This window comes from Photinus pyralis, unplaced genomic scaffold (genome assembly GCF_008802855.1).
Source record: "Photinus pyralis isolate 1611_PpyrPB1 unplaced genomic scaffold, Ppyr1.3 Ppyr1.4_LG4, whole genome shotgun sequence".
Lineage (NCBI taxonomy): Eukaryota > Metazoa > Arthropoda > Insecta > Coleoptera > Lampyridae > Photinus > Photinus pyralis.
Genome location: NW_022170511.1, coordinates 12835836 through 12851915, shown reverse-complemented (window position 1 = coordinate 12851915; position 16080 = coordinate 12835836). Strand labels below are relative to the sequence as shown.

The following is a 16080-nucleotide window of genomic DNA, read 5'->3' as shown; positions in this document are numbered from 1 at the left end:
ACCGAGTTTCTTCTTTGACAGATGAGCTCTTATATGGCAGTGTCGTGTCATCAGCACTATACATCCGACAGTATTCTATGTTTTACACTAGAAATTAATTCTCGGAATTTGTGATTGACGTGCTGTTTTCTTCGAAAGCTTTTTAGAATTATTAGTAACTGGAATCCTGAGTTAATTGATCTTGAAAACGTATTTAATATTACAAAAATAAAACAGACGAGACGGCGACGGTTTTTTCCTTAAATTTATTAATAAACAATTTTTATAAATAATTTATTTTTGCTTAATTAAAGCACTTTATAGAAATGATTTTGTAACCTACATTTAACTTAATCTATGCGTAAAAAAATGAAAATCCTAATATTTAATCAGAACATTACCTCTTACCTATTCCATTCTTAATATTTCTAGCCATGTCTCCAGCCTCCACGATTCCCTTGTAGTATCTTTCGCTTGTAACGTCCCCCTGCGACGAGACGTCATAGCTGACGACAAATTCAGTTTCCTGTACGTCATTTTTCTTGCGATTCGCCTCGTTTTCTGAGAAATCTATGGCACCCAGACCAGTCTGGACGACGTGCGACAGCGTTTGTAGCATGCTAGATCTTCCTTGTCGCAGTCGACCTTCGTTGGATTCCTTTTTATAACCGTGTAAGTGTTTCACTACGTACTGATCATCCGACGTTGGAATTTCGTTTAATTCTTGAACGGAAATGCCGTGCAATTGCTTGCTGGGGCCGTAGGTTTTTACTTTTGAATGGCCTTGTATGATTAGATACATGGGACCTCTGAGTGGCTCGTTCGGTTGCTTGTAATGCTTAAAAAGTGGGTCGGTGGTTAGAGACGTAGTAGTCGTAACCGGTGGAGAGGAAGTTATGCTTGAAGGCACCCTGAATGGAGTCGCTTTAGGCGTATTTGTCGTGAGTTCGTTTTGCAATAAACTATGCAGTGAGTTTGAAAATACTGGAGTGTGTACGACTGGCGGGGGGTGCATTGTTTGCATGGTGTGGATAGTTTGCATGGTCATAGGCGTCGGTTTGGAAATGGTCATGTCTGGGTTTACTAGCTGTAACAAGATCGGCGAGTGCTTGTAAGCCCTGGGCGGCTCAACCGACACACTTGAAATCTTCATGTCAGATGGCGAATGCATTTGAGCTTCCGGTTTTCCAATATTCACGTATGTGTTAGCGATATCAAGATCGTCGTCGCTTACTTGACCCTTGTGCATCACTTGGGACGTATCGCGCAAAATGGGCACCACGTTGTCTATTATAATATTTTCTTTATACGTTACGCTATCGTTTTGTTGCGGATTAAAGTTCGCAAGTGGGGACCTCCAGGTAACCTGACTGCTCGACGCGCCGGCGGTTCCAAAATAATTTTGATCTCGAAACTGATTTTGGTCTCCCACTGTTGTGGAGTGGTACAGTAAATTGGATTGTTGCACTGTAAACCCGGATGGGCTCGTAACACTAAATGTGGTGATGGGACCCTCCGTTACTGGGGGCGACGTTAGTGTTTGAGGAAATATTGCCAGACTCGACTCCTTTGGTTCTACAGGTGGTGGCATTAGAAACGTGTACGGAATACTACGGTCATCTTCGCTTGATACCAAACCTTCAATCTTGTTTTTGGTTTTGAAGCTCGGCTGGTGGTAGTAGTTGTAGGTGGGCTTCGACATCCTCTGGTAATTGGTTTGAAGTCCAAATTTAGGTCCTTCCACAAATTTCAAAAAAGGATCGTAGGTGTCTTTTCGCGAATCCGCAGATATCGACGTGCCGGTGCTCGGTTTTTTAGACGACACCCCTAAAACGAGTATCTCTGTCTTCTGGCTTTCGCCTGTTGTTATAGAGTCTGGCTTTCTTGAGGATGGTTCTATCCAGTAATGAACGCGGTCTAACACCGGTGGAACGTAATCGTACGTGGGATCGTTTTTTAGGGGATCCCCTCTCCCTAACGGCGTCCACTGATCGTAATCCATGCGAGGAGTAAAAATACCACGCGCTTCCTTAGAATGATCTGCAAAAACGTAAGTCACTATAAACCCAGGCAACAGAATACATAAGTGTTAGTATAACAAAACTCGAATTAGTATCAATTAGTACTCTTTATTCAATTCTCGGTTGACACACTAACCCATACGTAGACTTACAGTTTAACTGCTTCTTCCCATTCAATGTCAACGGCTTCTTAATAAATCAACACGCAACCTTTAGATGTGGGAAAGTTTTTTTTATGGTATTAAAGCTGTCGATACTTACATATGCGTGAAATTTTAAAAGTGCGTCGAAACGGACACCTGGAAAAATTAGGTGAAAGTTTTTCGGTGACATTTAAGCTTACTTTTGTTAACATGAAAACCAAATTTTCTATCTTATTAAGATAACTGTTTGAATAATGCAAAATGTAATCGTTTCCATCGTTAAGGGCTTTGTATCGTGTTAGGGAGTTTTACCCAATCATGCTTGTTAACGACTTTCATTGTACCAAGAACAATGCACCAGTAGTTTCATTAGTAGATTTTTATCGTGATTCCACTTTCACGTGTAAAGTGCAGTCAAAATCGAATTTGTCCTATGTCCACTAATCCACTCATGAGGTGAATTTTGTCGCATTATAGCTAGATAAAGCCGTAAAGATAGGTAACATCAAAGAGTGACATTGTTGTATACCTTTGCACAGCATTTGTGCGATGGCCCAAGCACCATTGGTTTTTCGACCAAAAGTGTTTTGTGTATTTGGAGGACGTGGATATCCCTTCTATAAACACAACAAGAAGTTGTTTGCAAACATGTTCCGAACGAAATCCACAAGATAAGTGCCGATAGATGAGGTAACAGGTTAAAAAAACCGAGTGAAAAAATTGTTTTGTGCTCTTTGGAGAGCAAATTAGGTACCTGATGAGATGCAGTCAAGGTATGTTCCTGAGTAGTCCAGTCAAAGAAGGAGTGCTTAGGTAGTGAACATACAAAAGTCCTGACGCCTAGGTGGCTAACCGAGGGGTGGGGCAAGCTACAATTTTTGAGTTGTTCTTATATTCAATAAAAGTTCATTAAACTTGCTACTTTTGGACTTTTGGTAGTTCTTCATGGGCGGCCTCGAAAACAGGGTTACTGTTGAAACATTTTCCTTGAAAGTGGAGGCACGCCGCAGAACAGTTAAGCAATCACATTTGGTACTGACACAATCATTAATGCAGCGGTAAAATATTATTTTCTCTAGGAGCTTTGGTGCTGGTGGTTTTTCTGTAGTGCGAAATTGTCACTAGGGCACCTCCTTCAGGATTCCACCCCCAATCTTATGGAGGCAGCTAATTCTCAAGCGTGTCGGGAATGCTGCTTAGCTTCGCCTTCTGTTGGTGGGAGGAAGCTGATGTCAGGCTTCATGTTTGCCTCTGACCTCGTAAATGATCGGAACGGTATACTGACTGAGGAAGGTCTGTGTTGATGGCCCCGCAGACCATTTGAGGAAGCATAGTTTCCCAGCCTTAACAACATAACATCTGATTTCAAATACAATTTTAAGAAACCCCACTTTGCTCCTCTTGTAAGATGCGAATGTTGTGTCGCCACCAGTGAATAAATGTCAAAATGTTAAAACAAGATGTGGTGAAATCCAAGATGCTGCATCTCTTGGCTGAATAGTAGCATTGTTTTGGTTTTCCCTAGGCCAGGTTTTAGCAGGGAGGTAATTAAAAGTACAGCGAGATCCACATCATATCCAACGATAGTCACGGTCATTATTGCATTCTCCTGGAGCTTTGTACGTAGCATGGAGAAGCAAAATTGAATTCATATGTTCAATTCTGCTTATTTGAAAATCCGGATTTACACATTGAGATACTTACCTACCTGGCGCGACTCTCTGATTGATCGTTCCTGGGATTATTCTGCGGTGCAGCATAATCATCGGAGTCGGGCTCAATGTAATACCTACAGACAATTAAATCCTTTCGGCTCACTCGATGAACTTGAAAAAACTAGTTTGGAACCTCGTCGTGTGTAATTCTGTGCAGGTTTAGATACCGCAGTCGTATTAGCTGAGGTATCAGCAGCTTTTTTTATATTATAATATATAACATTTTTTGACAAAAAAATTAGTGACCGATTAAAAACCAGGTTTTTCATGCAGGTGAAATGATTCGAAATTGGGAAAAAATAATTAAAACAGCTGATTTTTTCCGCGGGTGAAATCCCGGGGTTGAAAGTAGTATTTTGCAATTTGTGGCAAAACTATTGCTCTGTTATTTCGTCTGGCAGGACAAAATTTTGGGATTCATAACTAGGATGGACAAGGGCGGTTTCCTATTTTCTATGTAATTAATTTTCATAATCTAAATTTTTGATTTGTGTCGTTGGTTAAGTACTTCAACAAAAATTATTGTTACGAGAAAGAGGTCAAGGTTTGTTTTTGTGTACATTTTTAAGTTCATTTTTAATTTTCTTTAACGTAAATTTCCGAGAATTTTATATCGCTTTTATTCTATTATCATTGTAAACGCTTAATTTGATTGACAGGTGGATGTTATTTATCGCCTTTTCATTGTATTTAAAAGAAAGAAAATTTTATTTTTTCTAGAATTTTAAGCTTTGTGTTATCTCTTAATGTCGGTTAAAAATTGATTATAAAAATAATTTTCTACCTCTAGTTTAACGTACGTTAGGGGGTAAATTTTCTGTTGTCAACTGCCTATCATTGGCTATTTTAATTTGTAATTTTGGAAGAAGTGTTTCCACTTTAAATAGAACGGACGGAGAAGAGGAAGGGCTTTTTGCCACGTTGAACGCAGAACTACGTTTCTTCGAAGAAGTGATTCAGCTTTTTGCCAAGTTCAGAGCGGCACTACGTTTGTTTGAAAATTGAAATCAGCGTTTTGCGAGATTGAGAGTAGATCTACGTCTGCTGAAGTTTGAAGTTTTGTCTTGGAGCCTTGAAGTTTAATCGTCAGTTTTATTGCCAGTCAGGGCAGTTTTTGAGTTTAGTGAAGAAATTTATTTCGCTTCGGCGAGTTACCGCCGTATTTTGTATTGTGTTGAAGCCAACCAGCTTTGAAAGTTAGAAGAGGTTCCGTTGTACGGAGTAACAAATCGAATTCGCGGCAAGTTTGTGTTGCGGCATTTTTTTCGAGGAGTTTTTGGAAGTTTGGGCCTTTAATAAAGTGCGTCACTAAGGTGTTGTCGGCGCCGACTTAAGTTTTTTTTTGTGTAATTTGAAATTTGTTGTTTTTGTGTACCGTATTTGGATTAGCAGTTCTGGACATGTACCTAATGTAAGTAGATAAGTTTTAATTTTAATTTTCTTTGTCATAATTGTTTATTTGTCTTGTTGTTTTTTTTTATTGTGTGTAACCATTAAAACTGAAATTTGTAATTCTCACATTAATTTCTGTGTATGTCGTTCGAACGATTTCATTTCCTTTAATTTAATGTTCTCTTTGGATGCTTGCCCAAGGTCCATTTTATTTATTCAAAATTCTTAAAGTTCAAATTGGAATTTAAGGTATTTGGTCTAACCCACTGTCTGGTAGAAGGTAATGGTTTAACTGAGAAAAGAGTCGAATTCCTCCTCTGTGCTGGGGAGAAGTTTTGTTCCGAGAAGGATAAAGGTTGAGCTAGTTAGGTTTGTTTTGGTGTTTTGTGTACGGTGCACACAGCATTTTTAATTGGCGCCCAACGTGGGGCCACAGCACTATCTATTAATTTTAGGCCAAAATGTTCAATATATATGTTATAGAGAATAAAAAAAGGAACAACTTTTGTATCTGCACTATTTTCACATAACCTCCAATTTTCCTAGAAAAACCGGAAAAACTGTTTTTTTCGTTTTTTGTTATTATTTTTGTGAAAAAAGTTGTAGGGGTTTGAAATTCGGAGGAAACATAGCTTGTTTTATCATAAAAAAGGAGACAACGGTAATGTTGAACCGTTTCCGAGATCTCACGATTTCTGAAATTTCAAGGGGATGAAAAATCTATTTTTTTCCTCGTACATCGATGCGCGTGGTAGCAAAATTTTCGACTTCTATTTTAATAAACAAAAATTAAAAAAATATTATTCCTATAGGAAAACTTCGAGAAAGTCGCCACGTGTTAAATCAACGTGTGGTAATAAAGATTTTTTCGAAATCTGTCTTCTTGCTTCTCTTTAATGTTTGCTACAATGTTGTCTTTTGTTTCCTTATGCTCAACTGTTTTAGTTAAAACGTCTTTATTATTTCTTTTTTCTGCATTTTTACCGGAATAAAAGCAATTCGAAGTAAAATCGAATTATCTTGCTTCCTGAACAATTTGTTTTTGTTCACTACTCTTCTTCCTGACTGTTTTACAGCTGATGTAATTGCGTTGGGCCTGTTGATAAACTTGCAAAATCTGCAATAAGGATGTTAGTTTTACCGGCCAAAGAAATAAATGATTTGAGGTATAAAACCTGGACTAAACTTCATGAGGATTTTATTCATAATTCCTGTAAATTAACGATCACCAAGCCCACGCTGGAAGAAGAGTTAGTGAACAAAAACAAATAATTGTTCAGGAAGCAAATGAATTCGATTTTACTTGCTTTTATTACGGTAAAAATGCAGAAAAAAGAAATAATAAGTTGGGCACTAGGAAACAAAAGAAAATATTAAAAAGGAGAAAGAAGACAGATTTCAAAAACTTTTTATTAGAGCGGATCCAATAGTAAACGCAAAAAAAGCTGGACATTTACCACGATACGTGTATTGTGGTATTTACTATGTCAAAAACCTTGTATATCTTAAAACTATTCTCCCAGTTTTTGCCGCTTTTCTTGAAATTTTTCTATTGGAATAATTTTTTATTTTTGATTATTAAAATATAAATCCTTACGAAAATGTTGCTACCTGGAACAACTGTGTACGATAAAAAAAATACATTTTTTACCCCCTTGAAAAAGTGGTAGTTTTTTTTCAGAAATCGCGAGATCTCGGAAACGGTTCAACTTTACGGACTCAAAAAATTATTTCCTTTTTTATCATAAAACAAGCGATGTTTCCTACAAATGTTTCGCAATAATAAAAATAAAAATCGAAAAAAACAGTTTTTCCGGTTTTTCTAGAAAAATTGGAGGTTATGCGAAAATAGTGCAGATATAAAAGTAGTTCATTTTTTTATTCTTTATAACTTTTAACATTTTCGTCTAAAATTAATAGGTTTGCCACAATTTGCAAAACACCACTTTCCACCCCTTTCAACCCCTGGGAAACCTGTGGAAAAATTCAGCTCTTTGAATTATTTTTCCCCAATTTCAAATAATTTCACCTGCCTGAAAAACCCGGTCTCGCCTGGTAACCAATTTTTTTTGAAAATAAATTATTTTAGAGCTATTTAGCGTGGACTATAAAAGCCTTATATACATTTTCCATCTAGAAGGTTTGTACTTGTTTATGTATGTAATATGATACACTGGAAAACAGAAATACGTGTCTATACCATAATCGATATTTCCCTATAATTTCCGCTACATTTTTATATATGTATTTGCGAAATATTCGCATATTTGTGCCATATTTGTGTTATATTTCCATATTTGTACCATATTTTTGTATTTGCACAATATTTTCATTATTGTGCGATATTTTCACTATATTTCCATATTCACCCTTGTGTAGATTGTAGACCATATTTGTCACCTTGTTAACCCCTCGCCGTGCCGTTACCTCAACGTCGTTGTGTTACGCTAAAAATCAAATCTACTCTAGGTTGGTGTAACCCTAAACAAGGGTGAAAAATCTTGCGTGTGACTCGTTTTTCGGTGTGCACTTTCTGATTTTGTAGCTCCCACACGAAACATTCTGACGTCCAGTTTACTTAAAACAATTTTTTATTTGGGTCTTTTCTATACCTACTACTCAATTTTTTCACCTGTTTTGTACCCTTTGCAATTGAGTAACACCCTATAGATATGAGCCAACTCGGGGCCCTTATAATAAAATTCTATTTCCCCAGTGGCGTAACATTGAAGTAAAAAAGGGTATCAAATCTTTATTACTCAAATATTTTTTGACAATTGTTCATTATCCTATCAAGTTTATTACTCAAAAAGGGAACATAGTTTTGCCCATGACTTGGCCATTGGTGATCACCGTTAGGCCATAATTTTTCAGTATGCATAGCATTCGGTTTTCCCATTCAAATTTGCGAATAAGTAACGATATTTACATCTTTGATCTTGTTTTTTTGTCTACTAGGTCATCCTTTGGAGAAAAATATATTTTAACCCTCTAACAAAGGACCTATCCCACGATACCCATATTGCTATTATTATGCTTTAAAAACCAATCACAGTTTAGTTTGGAAAAAGGGTCTCTGCTCCAAAATAGTTTGGGAATCCCTGCTATAGATTGTCAGTAGAACATTTTTCACTTCAGCCTTTGACGCCATATACTAGAAAATCGCGAAAACAAATTTCAAAAAGCGTCCCATAAGCGCTTCTTCCAACACAACAAATGTTTCTATGGCTATCACAGTTCACAGAAACCAGCCCCACACAATATTCTACCCAAAAGCTTTTCAGCCCTTTAGTTTATAATATGTTTACCAAATTTGGTTCCAATCGGTTCAGCCGTTTAGCCGGAAATGACCGAACAGACCGATAGACTTCAAAATTGTATTTTCGTCAAAAAAATGGGGGGTCATTTTTTACACCAATGCAATACCTCACTTACTAACGTGCGGGTGTTAAAAACAATTCGGGGTGTTATTTCCTCACAATGTGATTCACAGGGTGGAATCAGCCCTCAACTCTTTGAAAATTGATAACAGATGTTTGCATCAAAAGAAGACATTCATACTTAGCTATAAAATTGCTTACTCTCGCGAAACGACAATTCGGAATGAAATCGACCTTGCAACCCTCAAAGGAAGTCTTAAAAATAATGCAATTATTTTAAATTTATATACCTGGGTGTTTATTCAACTTCAACAAAATTGTGAATCTAAAGTTACATTTTGAAAATTTGAGAAATCACTTGAACTCCAATAATTGGATGGACAACAAGGAAATGCCCACACACAATGTTTGGTAGATACACTGTTTACGTATTTGCGCCTAGTAAGTGGTTGCAACAATGTGCAAATCGAATATATGCTTACGTTTTTATGTGTGTACATAAATAGTTATTTATTATCATACAAGACGATAAAGGGATATTCCCTTTACAATACAATTATATTGTATTCTGTTGTGAACTTCATTTTATTTCGTGCGCCGCATATCATTTTTAATAAGAATGATAGATGTGAATGCACAATGATTTCTTCCACTTTATCTACCCTTACGGTTAAAAAGAGCTACTCATTCAAGCCTAATGAAATGTCAATTTATATGCTAAAATTATTATTTTGTACTTATTATATTATGAAATTTATTCTGTGCATTGAAATAATTTTATCATATTTTTATTGTTCGACCAAGACTTGTAAAAATTTTCTCCGATTATGAACACACCACATTAAGGTAGGGATCTTCTAAAACTAATTACAAAGCTATTATGGTTGTAGAAAAAAACATAAAACAAACAATTTGGGGCCTTTGGAACCTGTTACAACAATTTTTAAAGTAATCGAAACCCATGGGTGGATACTGCGAGTGCCTAAATGTTACTCATCAGGCAGACACGTCTCGTTCATATCCTTTCTACTTTACCCACTTTCGATACTTTGTTCTCGAGATATTCGCAGGTGAAGATTTGACACTAATCTAAAAGGCAGGCTACGGTAGGAGAACCATCAAATTTAGTTCTCACTTATCGAGATACGAGTTCTTTTTTCCATTTCCTATCGTGAACAAATTTCTCTCACCTTATGGGTAGCTACCACGTGACAAGAGTCCGCATTGTCATTCGCGCCGAGGAAACCAATTTTTGCATTATTAAGCGGCAGAGCAAAGCGATGCAAGCTTTATAGGGGAGTCGATGGTGTCCGTCTATCCGTCCGTGAACACGATAACTGTCACGCCTCTCGGTCTTTGGCAAACGCTTGAACCTATTCGGTTCAAACTTTGGACAGTTAACATATATACCACATGTAACAATCCAATTGAAAATGGGTCAAATCCAGTGACGCCGTAGCCAACAGACCCCACATCGTCATTTCATGTTGCAGTATGCAATTATAGTCAAGTATGAATGTTCAAGTCTTCCATGCAAATCTTTGAATTTTTGAATGATTTAGGGGTTCATATTGCCCTGCATTTCATTGCAGCACGATTGTACCCTCAGCTCCTTGGGTACATTACGTTCCCCCATTCTTGCTCAGTTTTTAAGGGAGGGTTTGATGCAATTATCATCATTTTCTGTACGATTTGATAACTGCTTTATTAGTAGGTACAGTTAGATAACTCAGATTTAAATTTCCGTGTTAGCATATAAAGTACCTTTAGCTGTGCATTTCCGCACGCTTATGGCCATTCGGTTATCTTTAGAGTTTTTATAGGCTGTATTTATCTGCTGGTCAACACCTAAACAGCACAATAAAATATGCGATTTTTTTTGTAGTGTATGGTGACAAATTCCCGGACCTTATTTTTGCCTATGTACAATAATAACTCCAAATCTGTTCTTCGACAATCACTGACAAACATGCCTTAAGAGTTAAGACGTGTTATGCAGTAGGTAATCAAAAATAATTTAATAAAATAGCGTGGGCTTAACTGGTAGCGCCTTTGGGATGCCGCTCTGATCGGATTAATTTACGGTATCCGTATCGTTAATAAAATCAATAAAACATCCAAATAAAGTAACGCAAATTGTCACGTACGTTTTATAACCGTTATATCGAATAGTGAGAGTTATTGTGTTAATTAAAGGTAATATTATGATGAGGGTAATTCCCGTCCATGTTAATTTATAATAATTAACGCCTTTATTTATTACTTTTTGATGCGTAATCGTGCGGCTGGGTGGCGACCTCGTATAGCGTAATGTAAGGGAATAGGGATGACAATGTCCATGCCAGCAGCCATCGTCGATTTCTGCTTCTCATGCTCTGAAACAGAATAAATAAATATTAATTTAAATATATGCCTGTCGATTTATGCAATCATTAAGTTGCCTCGTTCAGACAGAAATTTTAATTAACATCCGTCAATGAATTTAACCGCCAACATAATTAGCATGTTGAAGATCAGAGAAAGTAGGTGTAAAGTTGATGTAATCGGTTCTTGATAAGTTTAGAATGCTGTCAAGTTTAACTATCGAGCGAAAACAATTTTGCATTAAAATTCCGTTTATCTTTATATTCATATGAATTGATTTCGACTGTTTTATTACAACTACCTTCAAGTTATGTTCATGCTTTTTTTACATGTGTATGATGACTGTAATTTGCTTTTTCTTTGTCACGATTTCGTGATGTTAAAGAGCTGTGCGCCTAACATCATATTTTGCAGAAATGAAACAATACCAAACAAGTTCCCATCATTTTCTGATAAGACAAGATGTACTTTCTAAATTGTTCTTCATTTACTATTTTCATCCTATAGGCACATCAAATTTTAATTTTCTCCCGGTTTCGTTTCAACTATTACACCTTCGAAAAATGTACTGAATCACCCGATAAGAATAGTCAAATTAATTTTTATAGCATTAACGGTGTATTTTTATATGACTGAAGATTCGCCCGAAGCTAATGTAGTAACCTAGACTGCATGACGCCAAAACATACGAAAACCAAGAGGCAGGATTAAGAATTTATGATAATGATATACTTTCGCACGATTAAAAAACGGCCTGTCTTATTAAGAGCGATGCTCTCGTATCGTATTAATTCACCGCTGTTTATATGTCTACGTCCAGGGGTCAGCGAAAATTGCCACGCCAATTTTTTGTGTACAAAATTTGTATTTCGATTGTGTGGCTTAAATACACCAAAAAGAAAGTCCGGGCCACTTGTAACGGCACTTTCCAGTATGGTCCTAAATTTTTTGGCTTTTGTATATAATTTTAAACGCGTGGGAGCGGGAAGGAAGAACCCTATAGCAGAGGGCACTGCTTGTCGTAGAGGGCGACTAAACAACAGCAAATCAGCGCTGGAGTTTAGAGGGCGAATTCGGGATTAACGGAAATTTGTGACGAGTTTGGACAATGATAGTCTTACACGTGGTAGTACCCTAGGTGACGAGCTCGAGGATTACTCTCCAGCTTGGGAACCGTGGTGCGAGGAGACACGGGTACTGGTGATATGTAAGGTTTTTTGTGTAGTATGCCACCTGATGGAACGATTAAGACCCTGGCACCGCCTGTAGGGGATGTAATGGGAGTTTAAGGATTCAGACACTGCAGGATAGAAGATTGTGTTTTAAGATGACGTAGTGATGACTTTTAGGTTCTATCTGTACGTTCTTCAAATCTCGACAATCGAGAGTAAGGTTATGTCATGCCATTAGTTTGATTGTTGAATTTATGTCGAATGAAGAGTTTCTTCCGGTTGAAGATCTGAAGTTATTTTTATTTTGTAGTCCTGAAATACTTTTTGAATGCGTGCAAAAGCTGGCGGCGCCAGTGAGTTGTGGGACATGACGCGAGTAGTTCGAATTATAGGAAAGACGTCTGACAGAAATATATCCATTGGTGATGTGAAAACGTTAAGAGCGAATACTATCAAAGGCAAAATGAATGGCCTAGACGAGACATACTTATTAATTGGCGACACCAAAACTTTCAGCGTAAATGTCTGCAGAACGGAGTGTTGGAGGAGTATCACAAAAAGCGGAAAGATCGTCTAGACCAGGGTTTCTCAAACTTAATTGTTCCACGTACCCCTATTAGACTGTCAAGCCCACGGCGAACCCCTTTAAAGAATACAGACTACAGGTAGGCATTTTATTAAAAAAATCATGTTTTAAATTTGGGAAAACAAATAAGGTATTTTCTTAAAAAAAACAAAAGAACTATTTTTAATAAAAAATAAAATAATTTAAAAAATAACATAAGTAGCTACTAAAAGGTTTATTTTTCTTTCGGCCTTAGGTGGTGTTGAAGTGAAGGTTTGTAGGGTGAGTAGGTTCAAAAAAATTTGAGCCTACTCACCCTACAACCCTTCACTTCAATAAGTAGCTACCTTATACCTACTGAAATTAATGTGGTGGGTGGGCTTGTTTTTTTTCGCAAATGGAGTCGATTCTCGGAGCAATTTTGCTCAATTTTTTAGTCTTGATTGATATTCGGCGTTCAGTCGATTCCTATACGTCTTTAACATGACCAGGTGTGAAACCCCACTCTCACATAAATAAGTGCGATTTTGCCCGTGCGCCGTCACGCTTGTTGTAAGCTGCCACCATTACGTAAATTTTTTCGCGTACCCCCTATCATTCAATGGCGTACCCCCAGTGGTACGCGTACCCCACTTTGAGAAACGGTGGTCTAGACTAAACATATCTACTGGCGATGTAAAAACTTAATTGTAAATATCTCAAAAATGTTAAAAGAAGTATTCAATATTTCAGAAAATTTCTCTAGGGGCTTAATTCTTCTTGCATTATATAGCGTAGATTTAGAATCTATTCCAGGCGGCCTTTAAATGTTTATGTGTAAAGAGCCCCCCTCCCCTAACTACGAGTGTCTGCCAAGAAAGATAAATCGATAAATATAGCATGCCAGTACCTTTTTTTTGTATTCAAGATAGGGATAAACCGATTCCTTTAAGATTGTTGAACCTTAAATTTATTTCATCAGTTAAATATTAAAAGAGAGCTGTAATAGTGGTCCCGGCTAGCTGCGAGGTTGCGTAGAATAATTTGGGGACGGGTGTGAAATACGGGCAGATTTTTAGATCACAACGTGCTTGATTGCTTTGGTTTCCTTTCGCTATTGTACTCGGGCAACTACATATAGACAGATTATTAAAGGGAGAAGAGGGAGTGTTCGCGGAACACATATAAAGCTTCTATGACTCTGAATTGTAGTAGGGCCTAGTTAAATGCTTGTATAAAATTGTGCGAATATTCGAAAATAGAATACGTAACGCAGTTTTAGTGTTCAGCCTAAGAGCGATCCAGTTTTCAATTTTTCATGCAGGAGGCCTTTTTCAAGGAAGAGCCGTACCATTTACAAACCACAAGAAAAACACTGCTTCCAGCGATATCTATAAGTTACACTACAAATTTCTATTGAATTTATTTATTATAATTGGATTCGTACAAAGAATAATTTGGTTATTTTTTCATTAGCTGGGAATTTTATTTCTTTCAGGTGATAATATTCCTTTCCGTTAATGCAAATTTGATTTAACTATAAGGCGTGAACAGATATTTTGTGTAAAAAATTGCTTGGAGTGTATCGTGCATAAAATATTTAGTTACGCGGAAAATTGGTATTTTAATTTTAAATCAGAAAAGAGCAGATATCACTCGAACTCGTTTTTCAGTACTTCCTATACTACAAGGACTTAGAGGTTCTACGTTTATGGGAGAATATAAGAGAAGCTTACAAATAATAGAACGAAATCAGGAAGAAACCAAGAAGAAGCAAAAGAAGAGCTGCAAAGCTTCACACTAAAGAAATGTGGGAGGCCGTGAAACATGAATTCAACGCGAGCGAAAGAAAATTGGAAAAGGGGTTGAGAGATAAAGAGGGTCAAGTGTTATAGGGAGTACAACCGGTCCCACAATTCTGTATAAAAATAAGAAAGTTAGAGAGGATTCTCTCAGCTTTCATTTTGCGACGCATCGTTTTGGAAATATACTTAAGCGAAAAACCAAAAAAAAATTTCTGATCTCATCCTAATTTATTAGTTAAATCTTAGGCCCCAATTCATATGTTCTACAATATCTATATTGACTGGACGATAGTAATAAAATAAGTTGCTCCACTTCAAATTTGTAATGTGAAAATCCGGAAATCGGTACATTAATGAATGTTCTGGCCTTTGAATAATAATAAAAGGTTCTGACATCAAATTTTCACTATGTAACTACAACTTAAGCCTTACTGTTGAAAAATGAACTCAACGGAATTTTTGTAAGTGCGATGAAGAATAGTAGTAGGAGTCGTAGGTACAAGGATGCAAATAACTTAAAACATCAATATGAGAAATTTGAAGAAAGAATATTAAAATAAATTTGAATACGAAATTTCATAAAATCAAGAAATATTAGGTATTAATTGATTATACGACGATAACATCAAATGTGCTACAGCTGCTAGTCTTCGCCTGTTCAGGTCAGCTGTTCCTTGAACCTTATGAATTTTTGTCTTATAACTTAACAGAAGTATTGAGAATCTCCATACACTTGCCTATTACCATACTCATATATACTTCTCTTATATATATGACCATACTGCATGCCGAATTTTGACAGCTATAACAAATTTTGCAAGAAGTTCATTACGAGATGTCACATGGAAACGACACAAAGCTATTTTCGAGTTGTTGAAAGTAAATTTTAGAAATATGCCTGGATAAAGTTCAAATCTCTAATATATTTCTAAAGTAAATAATTTGTTTACAAAACTTCGTATCAAAAGTACGCTTTTTTTATTACTAAAATTTCCACAAACATTTTTTTTTTAAATTGACTCTGTACCTCCCTACAAAACTAAGTGTTAGCAAGGTATAGGAATTCACTGCCATTGTAATAATTTTAAGGGTCACAGTGTAACTGTATTTAATCCAACTAAACGTTTCGCCCAGTTTGCATTGTTTCTACCACCCGCGCGTTAGTAGGGAGGTATTTTATTGGGGTAAAAAAAAGTTTTGGAGTCTCGAGGCCCAATTTTTACGCCTGAACAAGAACAAGAGTTGGTACAATACATTTTAGAACTGAAAATGCGATTTTAAGGATCGACTTTGAAGGATGTAAGGAAATTGACTTTCCAGTTCGCTGAACGCAATAAAATGAAACACAATTTCAACAGAGATACTGAAATGACCGAAAAAGCATGGACTGGTACTTTCATCAAGCTTAGGTACATTGGAATGAATGCACTACCCGACCGATAACAAACTTCAATTTGAAAATTAATGTTGATATTTCATCCAAAACAACGGTACTTCATTAATATGACCACCCATCCATGCTCGTTGCGTGCACAAAAAGATACACCCAAAAAATACCAATATCT

At 36.6% G+C, this 16080-nt stretch overlaps 1 protein-coding gene across 1 annotated transcript in view; it reads right to left on the bottom strand.

The window, feature by feature from the left end:
• Positions 1-226: 226 nt before the first annotated feature.
• LOC116169739 overlaps positions 227-16080 on the bottom strand; it is a 29503-nt gene continuing 13649 nt past the window's right edge. The window contains exons 2-3 of the mRNA XM_031485896.1: positions 10894-11005; positions 227-2019 (exon numbers count right to left, since the gene is read on the bottom strand). Of these exons, the coding sequence (XP_031341756.1) occupies positions 377-2019; positions 10894-11002 (1752 nt within the window). The 5' untranslated portion in view covers positions 11003-11005 and the 3' untranslated portion in view covers positions 227-376. The remainder of the gene's footprint in view (positions 2020-10893; positions 11006-16080) is intronic.